The sequence below is a fragment of the Marmota marmota genome, unplaced genomic scaffold, assembly GCF_001458135.2.
Source record: "Marmota marmota marmota unplaced genomic scaffold, marMar, whole genome shotgun sequence".
Taxonomy (NCBI): Eukaryota; Metazoa; Chordata; class Mammalia; order Rodentia; family Sciuridae; genus Marmota; species Marmota marmota.
This window is the reverse complement of record NW_025999960.1, coordinates 18,661,744-18,671,940: the sequence shown is the minus strand read 5'-3', so window position 1 is coordinate 18,671,940 and position 10,197 is coordinate 18,661,744. Positions and strand designations below refer to the sequence as shown.

Genomic DNA, 10,197 nt, shown 5'->3' with positions numbered 1-10,197 from the left:
GTTTCGCCGGACTTGAGTCTTTTGCCTGGCCGCAACCCGCCAGTCTGCAATGTAGGTACTCGAGCCCGGGGGTTGGGTTTGGGGTGCAAGAAAATTTGAGGCTTACCCTTTCCGTGTGTGAAGGTTGGAACTGGGGTGCAAGTGGAGATTCTGGTCCTTTCTATGTGAAGTACTGTCCCTTTAAATGCGGGGGCTTCAGCGTCTCCTTTGCGTGTATGCAGTAGTGTTTAGAATGTGTGTGGTTTATATGGTGGGTGATTAGCTAGGACTTGTCGTTGATGCACTCCAGAGTTCCTGGAGATAGGGAGAGACCGAGGTGTGTTGGTAGTTTGTGCCTCCAGGTTCTGGTCCCGGTTGGATATGGCACCTAAAACCATGGATGGCATTTATAATGTCCATGTGCGAAGTTGGAAGTGTAAAAAATATTATTTGCAGAGCGTGTGACTCCCTGGTGTGCGCCTTGCGTTGGTAATGTGGGTGTGGGAGTAGGGGGTCTCAGCGCACTGTCGCTCTCAGACTGTGTTGGCAGATCTGCATGGCCCTGTGTGGGGATGTTTGTGGCGTGAGGCTGGGAGGGTGTGTGCCCCTGTGTGGCTGCGGGGGCGGTTTTGGAAAGTGCTGTGTCCCAGAGTGCATCCTGTGTGCTCTGCGTGTGGAGTGCTAGGGGTTATGCACGTAAGAGGGTAGGAGGTGGGCTCTGCCCCCCCCCCCCCACAGCTTTTAAAAAGAAAAAAGCTTGAAAACGTTTATTGGGTTGTATGAGAAAAATAACTTTTTCAATGACTCTAACACACAGCAGGAAGCGAAAAGTTTAAAGCAAAGTTTGGGTGTGTGATGGTGGGGTAGTGGCCTGGAGATGACAGTAGCAGGAGAATAGCACGATTAGAGTCCCTAAATATCCACCTTCCCCCTCTGTGAAATGGAAGATGCCAGGCCTGGGGCCCTGGAACCCCTTTCCAGAGCGGTAATAAAAAGCTGGGGACTGAGAGGCAGTAAAAATGAAGTCCAGATGAGAGGCGGCTTTGAAGCCTGGGCCGCAGTGCCTGGCGGGGGTAGGGCGTGGGGAGGGGCCGGGAGGGGAGCCTGGAGCACCCCCCAAATTTACCTGGCGCTGGAACTGCGCTCGCAGTCGGGGTGCGCTGGGCTGGGGACCCGGGGCTTGGGGGCACGCTGGAAAGGGGCGGGCAGCGGGCGGGCGGGGCGGGGCGGCTGGCGCAGGGGGAGTGCGCACGCCGGGTCACCGAGCCCCCGCCAACGCGCCTCGCTCCTTGGCACACGGCTGCGCTGTTTACAAGTTCAGATTTTTTTTTTTTCTTTCGTCTTTTGGTTCCAGGGCAGAGCTGCTCAGATTTAGCAACTGGGAAACTGGAAAAGGGAGGTGGCAAACAGGAGACCGTACTTTGGGTGGGGCGGGGCAAGAATTAAAGAGTGCCATTTAAAGGGTGGAGAAAGCATGGAACTATTGCTTTGCACCAAAGCTTTGTGAATTCTTAAGCTTCTCATTGCCCAATGGGATGGGGAATTGGGATATGTTGAGGGGGATGTTTTGAGGGGCAAAGAATCTTCCAGGAGGGATTTGGAGGGATGGGGGCTGGGCAGAGGACCCTTCAGGCCCCTGAAAGCCCCTTGGACTACGCAGGCAGGGTGTTGTTGCATTCAATTTGGACTAATAATTTTGACCTCTGGGGTCCTGGTGGGCTTACAAAGCCAGTGTTAGGCCTGTCTCCACGCAACTTTCAGAGAGGGTTTAGAGAGGGGAGCACTGTGTCTTTGTGCGCGCTTCCAGGCTTTGGTGTCCTGGTGCTGTGCTGGCAGGCTGCTGTGTTTGGTGGTAGAGCTGTGCACTTGTAAATGTGTAGCCAAGTGCTGGGTGTTGTGTGTCAGCCTTGTGACTTGTCATCCACTCCACGGTGTGACTGGAGTTAGTGCCTGAATGCGGGTTTGTGAGTTCCTCCGTGCCAGGATTGGGGTGGGATTAAAGGAGCCCTTGTTAATATGTCTGCTTCTGTGCCCTGTGTGGTGTTGGCCTGTGAGAATGTGTATGTCTCCTAGGAGGTGTGTGCTAGATTGGGAGTCTAGGCTACTCAACTTTGGGCCTCGCAGCTGGGAGCGTTTACAGCCGGTTATAAAGAGTTTGTTTGAAGCTCCGCTCAGCCTGGCCAGGAATTTCCTCAATTTCAGCAATTTGGGCTTTAAAAGGAGAAAAACACAAGAGCCCACCCCTGCTTCCCCAGCAGGGGCCCCTGCCCAGCCTTAGAGCAGCATCCCTGGTGGGGTCTCAGCCCTGGGCAGAGAAAGGATAGACCTCATTTGCTTCCCAGCTCTCCACTTGCAGACTGACCTCAGAGCCACTGGACCGAACTTTAGGGTTGGGGGATATGATAAGCTAGAGGGGTGACAGTACCACTTAAATGGGAAAAGCTGCCCTGGGGTGGTGTCCCTGGGGCCCCCAGTCTTATAATTGGCTGGCGCTGCCCCATGCCAGTCTGACCGCACCCAGGCCCTTGCGCAAGAGGAAATGAGGCAGCGCTCTGCGGGCAGGGAGGGCGGCAGCACCGGAGAAAGCACCACCCCACGTACAGGCTTGTGGGCAGATCACTTACCCCTGGAGGACACCCGGGTGGGCGGGGGTGGGGGTGGGGTAGGGGGTGAGGGGAGGTCCCGAAAAGCATTCCATCCCTCCCCACATCTCTCAGCACCAGTCTCTCCTAGAGTCCCCCACCCCCAGTTTTGAATAGTCTTCTGACACTCTTCTCCCCCTCCCCTTTTTCTTTGGGGAATCTCACTCCAGCAGGATTCTTATGCTAATTGTGTGTGTGTGTGTGTGTGTGTGTGTGTATGTTTTGGGGGGTGGGGAGGGCTTCCTGCCTGTGGGGCAGTTGTAGGTGGCCTGGAACCCCTGCTTAGGACAATTCTTCTGTTCTGGCTGCACTGGGGCAAACTTGTGACCATTTGGGCTCAGATTGTTAGGAGGAAGGTGTTCATGAGGTGGGTTCATGTGATACTCCTTAGGGAGGGGCTTGAAATAATTTGGACCCTCCAGGTTTAGGTAATAGGTCCTATAGACTGAAAATATTACAGATATCCTGAGCCTCTGCAGATCAAATCGGCCACATACTCAACAGGATTTACTCAGCAGCCTCCTGCACAGAGTGCATCCTCCAGCTTGTGAACTACAGTGGGGTACTTTCAGAGGCAGTTCTGGATGAAGACAGCTTGAGAGAGGGTCCAGAGATAGTTTCCCTCCCCCATTAGCTCTGTTTACCCACTGTCACCAGACTGTCCCCAACAGCTTCTAGACCTGAGAAATTTGAGCAAATACCTCAGTCTCCTGCCTCAGCTTCTGCAGCTCATGGACACTTAAGTCTAGTCAGAGCACCTGAGAGCCTTACCTGCACCATCAGCTGGCATTGTGGCACTGAGCCCATTCTGTCGCCTCTCATGGCTTCAGTTCGTTTAGGTGAGAAATCAGGCCTGTCCTCTGACTTACTCTCCTGACACCTGTACCCTCGTGGTCCATGGTCTCAGTGACTTCTGGAGAAAAGGACTTTGGTAGTTATTTTGGGGGCTGAGGTTGAGGGGAAAGATCAAGAATCACCTGTACTACTTGAGAGAAATGAAGTCCTGTTCTCATTTCGGAGTGTCCCAGCAGGTCATCCAGCCAGTGCCAGCTGTAGGTGGCCTGTTATTGTCTTACCTGCCCCCACATCAATTGCCATCACCCCAACCCCTCCAGAGGGAGGGTGGTGGGAAGCCAGCTACCTGAAAGGATCTTCCAGAGTGACAGAAAGTCATGAGAATTCAGAGTTGCAAGGCCCTAATTCTTCTACCCCACCCATATTATTATAGGGGGAACCAGAGGCCCAAAGAAGTTAACTTCTAGGACGGCCTTGGTCTGGAATTTGGTTCCACCATGCGACCATTAAAGAGGTTCTTGGCATAAAAGTTAGCTAATGAGATCGTAATAAACACACAGACTCAGTTACCTTTTTCTATGACCAGGTCCGAGATGGCTCCCCCTCTGGCTCCCACCTCGAACCACCCGGTAGGGCAGCGAGGATTACTCAGGGCTAGCAGGAGAGAGAGAGAGAGAGAGGGAGCACGCCAGGGAGTAGCCTTTTATTGGGGAACAAGAAATTCAGGGGAGAATTCCATCCAATGAAGGTTGAGGGGGGGCTGCACTCCAAGGTCAGGGTCAGTGATTGGCCCCAGGGTCAGTGGTCAAGTCACACCCCCACACGGGTTGGGAAAGCTCCGACACAGTTTAGCCAGAGTGCCTCAGACCCAAACCGGGAGTTGCCCAGTCACGTGTGAGAATGGCTCCCCACAATTTGGAGAATTGAACAGCATCATGTAGGGCTAGGGCTGGCATTATTGTGGAGGAGTTGTGCAGGGGTGGGTTGGTGATGGCTATCACCAGTGGGCCAGAAGGAGGAGTGGGCATGGGGGTGGTGGTGATAGGGAGGCTTGGAGGTCTGGGGGGCCTCCCCTGACCCCTCACATCACTGCCCCCACAGCGGTGGAGACACAGAGCACTAGCTCAGAGGAGATGGTGCCCAGCTCGCCCTCACCCCCACCACCTCCTCGGGTCTACAAGCCCTGCTTCGTGTGCAATGACAAGTCCTCTGGCTACCACTATGGGGTCAGCTCATGTGAAGGCTGCAAGGTGTGTACATATGGGGTGAGCTGATTGGGGATCCCTAGTTACCTGGGACCCAAGTGCTGTATGTGAGTAAGCGTGTGTTGGGAGAGGGGCTATTTTGCATATAGGTGGTTAATAGATTGGGGCAGGCCTGGGGTATTCCCAGCACCCTGCTTCATTGACAGTCTTCTTTCCCCCCAACTCCAGGGCTTCTTTCGACGCAGCATCCAGAAGAACATGGTGTATACATGTCACCGTGACAAAAACTGTATTATCAACAAGGTGACCAGGAATCGCTGCCAGTACTGTAGGCTACAAAAGTGCTTTGAAGTGGGCATGTCCAAGGAAGGTAGGCTCCTATCACTCACTGGTCTGGACAGAAGCAGTCCTGTCCTGCCCTCTGGTTTCTTGTCTTCCCTCTGGCCACCCCCACTTCCCTGACCTCTGTTGTCTCCTCTCAGACCAGTCCTATTTGATTAGCTCCATTTACAAGAGGTTCTACCCTTTCCCATTCTCCTCTCTTCTTAACCCTTCCTTTGAATTAGTCAATGGGTATTGGGGTTTCACATTCTCCCTGCTTCTTGGGGCAGGGGAGTGGGCTTCCCTCTGATGGTTCACTCTTTTCTGCTGTTCCCAGGACTGAACCTGAGATGGATCTGAGGTGGCCCCTCCTTTCCATCCCCCCCCATTGTGCTGCCAAGGCTATAAGTGGATATCCTGCCGCCTGCATATCCTGCCCCCCCTCCCCAGCTCCTGCAGGGTGACAGGAAGGGCAGGATGGAGCCGAATGGCCTGGAGAGAGAGCAGGGGCTGCAGGCCCTGGGTGGGGCTGGGGAGAGCCAGCCTGGGAATAGGAACTAACATATGAGATAGGGCAACTGAGGCACTAATTAGGGTGCCAGGGAATAGCTATTCATGGTAGGGACTGAGTACATTAAGTTAGGGTGAGGGAGGACATCTAAAAGGAGTCCCTGATGGTTCTGACCCTCTCCTTGTGCCTCCACCCCTAAGCTGTGCGGAATGACCGGAACAAGAAAAAGAAAGAGGTCAAGGAAGAAGGGTCTCCTGACAGCTATGAGCTGAGCCCCCAGTTAGAAGAGCTCATCACCAAGGTCAGCAAAGCCCATCAGGAGACCTTCCCCTCACTCTGCCAACTGGGCAAGTACACCACGGTGAGGAATGAGCAGAGCCCCAATGAGGGCAGGGACTGTGCCTTTTGGGAATGGTTAAGGGATGTGTAGGAGGCCATGGTCTGGTACTAGGGACAAGGAGGGCTACAGCATGCAGAGGAGAGAGCTTGGGGTATTGGCAGAGAGAAGGAAACTTTCAGGGTGGCCTTTGCATCCTAACCTTCTCTTCCCATGCAGAACTCCAGTGCAGACCACCGGGTGCAGCTGGATCTGGGGCTGTGGGACAAGTTCAGTGAGCTGGCCACCAAGTGCATCATTAAGATAGTGGAGTTTGCCAAGAGGTTGCCTGGCTTTACAGGGCTCAGCATTGCTGACCAGATCACTCTGCTCAAGGCTGCCTGCCTGGACATCCTGGTAATTTAGGCCTATGGTTCTTGCCTTAGCCTGACCCTTATATGTAACTTTCAATGATTCCTTGCTTCAAAAAGATTACTTTATCTCCCCCCAAACCATTTGGGACTCCCCACATCTCCTCTACCCAAGCTCACGCTTTCCTTTACTTGACTTGGGGCCTTGCACATGCTACATAAGCAATCTACTACTGAACTATAGTAGTAGATTTTTATTTTGAGATACGATCTTGTCACATTGCCTTGTTGGCCTTGAACTTGTGATCCCCCTGCCTCAGTATCCTGATTCCCTGGAATTACAGACATGTGTCACCATACCTGGCAACCCAAGCTCTTTTTGTCTTAGGCCCTGCCCCTAGGACCTATTCCTAGATTTCTGGATGCTCTGCCTTCTCCTGCCTTCTGGGGGGCTCCCTCAGATCCTCCTCCTCTCTGCTTTCCTTCCCATGCCTGTTTCAGGTTGCATTTGTTGAGGATCTAACTTCTTCATTTTCCATTCATTCCCTCTTTCCCTGTCCTGTATGAACCCCCCGCCCCCACCCATCCACTTTTGCTACAGCACTAACTCTCCTTCTGCCCCCACCTGCAGATGCTACGAATCTGCACAAGGTACACCCCGGAGCAGGACACCATGACCTTCTCTGATGGGCTGACCCTGAACCGGACCCAAATGCACAACGCTGGCTTTGGGCCCCTCACAGACCTCGTCTTTGCCTTTGCTGGGCAGCTCCTGCCACTGGAGATGGATGACACCGAGACAGGACTGCTTAGCGCAATCTGCCTCATCTGTGGAGGTGCGGAGGCGCCCCCTGGCGTCTGCTCAGGCTCCTTTCCCACCATATTCCACACCTGATCTCTGGCCAGGTGGGAGGTCTTGGTGGTCTCTTCTTTTGAAATTGTTGTCCTTGGCCCCAGACACAGACTTAGATCCTGTAAAACTTCCTAGCAGCCTCGAACATAGGACATAAAAAGGGAGAAGAGCTAGAGGGAGCTGAGGAGCCCCTAAATACTGGTGTTGAGATAGTGATCTGGCTGGATGGATTTACCAGAGAAAGCCCCTTGCTGAACAGGAGAAGGCATAGGGCTCAGAGCAGGAGAGATATCCTGGTAGGGCTCAGGAACAACAGGAGAAAGACTGATGGGACAGTTTGGGACCTAGAAGCAACAGGGCAGGACTGATTGGGGATTAGAAATGTGTCACTGTATACTCATCCTCTCTTCCTTTCTCTCTCACTCCATTGTGTTTGTCTTCATAGACCGCATGGACCTGGAGGAACCTGAAAAAGTAGACAAGCTGCAGGAGCCATTGCTGGAAGCCCTGAGGCTGTATGCCCGGCGCCGGAGGCCCAGCCAGCCCTATATGTTCCCAAGGATGCTTATGAAAATCACCGACCTCCGGGGCATCAGCACCAAGGGTTAGTCATGAGTGAGCCCTCCCTGTCTGTGTTCCTAGAGCTGCTGGTCTTCTAGGTCACACAGCTGGACAGGCAGAGACAGGAACAGAGTGATTGAGAATCAGGTGACCTACATTGGAGTCTTAGTTTGGCCACATACATCCTAGTGAGAAGACTTTAGGCAATTTAAAAAAATTGTTTTTGCAGTGCTGGGGATCGACCCACAGTCTCTTGCATGATAGGCAAATGTTTTACCACTGAGCTATACCCCTAGCATCTCCTTTACTTTTTGTACCTTGTTTTGATGTTTGTAAACTGGATTATGCTTACTATATAAACTAACTGTGAGGACTAAATGATTTGGTTCCCAATGTGTTTAAAAATGTGAACTAAAAATTCGCTACTGAACTGGGCACAGTGGCACACACCTGTAATCCCATTGACTTCAGATGCTGAGGCAGGAGGATCACAAGTTTGAGGTCAACCTCAGCAACTTAGCAAGATCCTGACTTGAAATAAATTTAAAAATATATATATTGGAATGTAGTTCAGTGGTAAAGTATCCCTGGGATTATCCCCAGTACAAAACAAGGGGAAAAAAAGAAAGAAAAGAAAAATACAGTTCAATAGCTCCCAGTACAGCTGGATGTAATCCCAGAGGCTCGGGAGACTGAGGCAGGAGGATTGAGAGTTCAAAGCCAGCCTCAGAAACAGTGAGGCACCAAGCAATTCAGTGAGACCCTGTCTCTAAATAAAATACAAAATAGGGATGGGGATGTGGCTCAGTGGTTGAGTTCAATGAGTTCAATCCCCATACCAAAAAAAAAAAAAAAAATTAGCTCCCAGTACAAAAAAAAGTAAAGAAAAATATAGTTCTATAGTGGGTCAAGGTCATTACATAACCTGTAATCTCAGCAACTCAAAAGGCTAAGGCAGGAGGATCACAAATTCCAAGCCAGGCTCAGAAACTGTCCCAAAGTAAAAAGGGTTGGGGATGTGTGCCCTTGGGTTCAATCCCCAGTACTGCCAAAAGAGAGAGAGAGAGAGAGAAAGAAAAAAAGAAGGAAGAAAAAAAGAAGACATCCTGAAAGAATGAGACAAATGGGCAGTAGGTATGGCAGAGAAGACCAGGTAGGGGTTCCCAGACCGGGATGCGCATGCCCAAAGGAGAGTCATGGGCTAGTTGAGAAAGTTTAAGGAGGCAGTCCCAAGCACCATGTACTTCTACCTCTCTGAGCCTCTTTGTTTCTCCCTGTAGGAGCAGAAAGGGCCATTACCCTGAAGATGGAGATTCCAGGCCCGATGCCCCCACTGATCCGAGAGATGCTGGAGAACCCCGAAATGTTTGAGGACGATTCCTCGCAGCCTGGTCCCCAGCCCAAGGCTTCCAGCGAGGATGAGACTCCCAGGGGCCAGGGCAAAGGAGACCAAAGTCCCCAGCCTGACCAGGGCCCCTGACCTCCCCCCCTGTGGGGTTGGGCTCCAGGCAGCAGACTGACCATCTCCCAGACGCCACCAGTGACTGGGGGAGGACCTGCTCTGCCATCTCCCCACCCTTCCAATGAGCTCCTTGTTTTGCCAAAGTTTCCAGGGGTGCCTCTGTGTTCATCCCTTTTCCGCTCTAACTGGCTCCCTCTCCAATCCTGGGGGGCTGCCCTGCTCCCAACCAGGAGAGGACGGAGGGGGTGAGCCTGGGTCTGGACTCTAAAATCTCAGCACTGCCCCTCAGATGCCAGTGTCCTAGGCTCTCCAGGGCAGGAGGAAGACCCTGCCATACCATAGCCCCTTCCTCTGCCAGGTGCTTGGGTTCTGGGAGCAAAAAAGGAACACTAGAGACCAAAAGAAGGGCAGTGGGGGGAGGGGCTGAGCCCATCCTTCTCGCTCCTACCCTTGGTGCCTAATGCTGCGTGATGCACCTGCTGGTGCACGCTGATGCCCCATCCTTTTGCCAGGTCAGGATGGGGGCAGGCTGGGCCCTGCATTTCTGGGTCAGGACCCGAGGGTGAAAGGCACAGATGCAGGTCTATTCTGCACCTCTTTGCTGGGGTGCAATGTTTACCCCATGTCCTCTGTTATAAGCCCCTCCTCCAGCCCCATCATGTGCCTTGGGCTCCTCCTGCCCCCATCTCAGCCATCGGGCAGGGGCCCTCCTACACTACAGAGGAGCCAGGGATCCCTCTCCTAGTGCCTTTCACCCTTGACCCCCAGAGCAGCTTGGCCCAGGGAGAGGAGATGCTGCTTAGCTGATCCCACCCTGACCCAGAGGAAGCCTCTATTTATTTATTAGCTTTTGTTTACACCCTGGTATGACCCCTTCCTCCAGGGGTCTTGGGAGGGGGAGCCCAGGGCCTCTGTGACCCCTCCCTTCTTCCTCCAATCCCCAGTTTGTATTTAGCTGCCAAATAAGATTCCCGCTGGCTCTCCTTTTACTCCGGGGGGGTCAGGGTGCTGTCCCCTCCCCTCTGTTTACATCTCCCCTCTACCCCGCTGTATCGCATATTGCTGAGTTTTCTATTTTTGCAAAATAAAGTGATGGAAACTCATGGGATGTTGCTCCCTGGAGGTATAGCAGGGTGGTGAGAGAGAACTCCTAATCTGCTGGACTTTGCGACTATCTTAGG

General features: G+C 52.8%; 1 protein-coding gene across 8 annotated transcripts in view; it reads left to right on the top strand.

The window, feature by feature from the left end:
• The window catches only part of Rarg (retinoic acid receptor gamma), a 20,780-nt gene extending 10,661 nt beyond the window's left edge, over positions 1–10,119 (top strand). For 5 of the 8 annotated variants that reach the window (XM_015493525.2, XM_048802804.1, XM_048802806.1 and 2 more), the window contains exons 3-9: positions 4,518–4,666; positions 4,850–4,991; positions 5,654–5,814; positions 6,010–6,186; positions 6,772–6,976; positions 7,439–7,597; positions 8,835–10,119. In XM_015493525.2, the coding sequence (XP_015349011.1) occupies positions 4,518–4,666; positions 4,850–4,991; positions 5,654–5,814; positions 6,010–6,186; positions 6,772–6,976; positions 7,439–7,597; positions 8,835–9,034 (1,193 nt within the window). In that variant the 3' untranslated portion in view covers positions 9,035–10,119. Of the gene's footprint in view, positions 1–6; positions 56–4,517; positions 4,667–4,849; positions 4,992–5,653; positions 5,815–6,009; positions 6,187–6,771; positions 6,977–7,438; positions 7,598–8,834 lie in introns of those variants that run through there. The other 3 variants (XM_015493526.2, XM_048802808.1, XM_048802809.1) reach the window with 3 other exon arrangements.
• Positions 10,120–10,197: the final 78 nt, after the last annotated feature.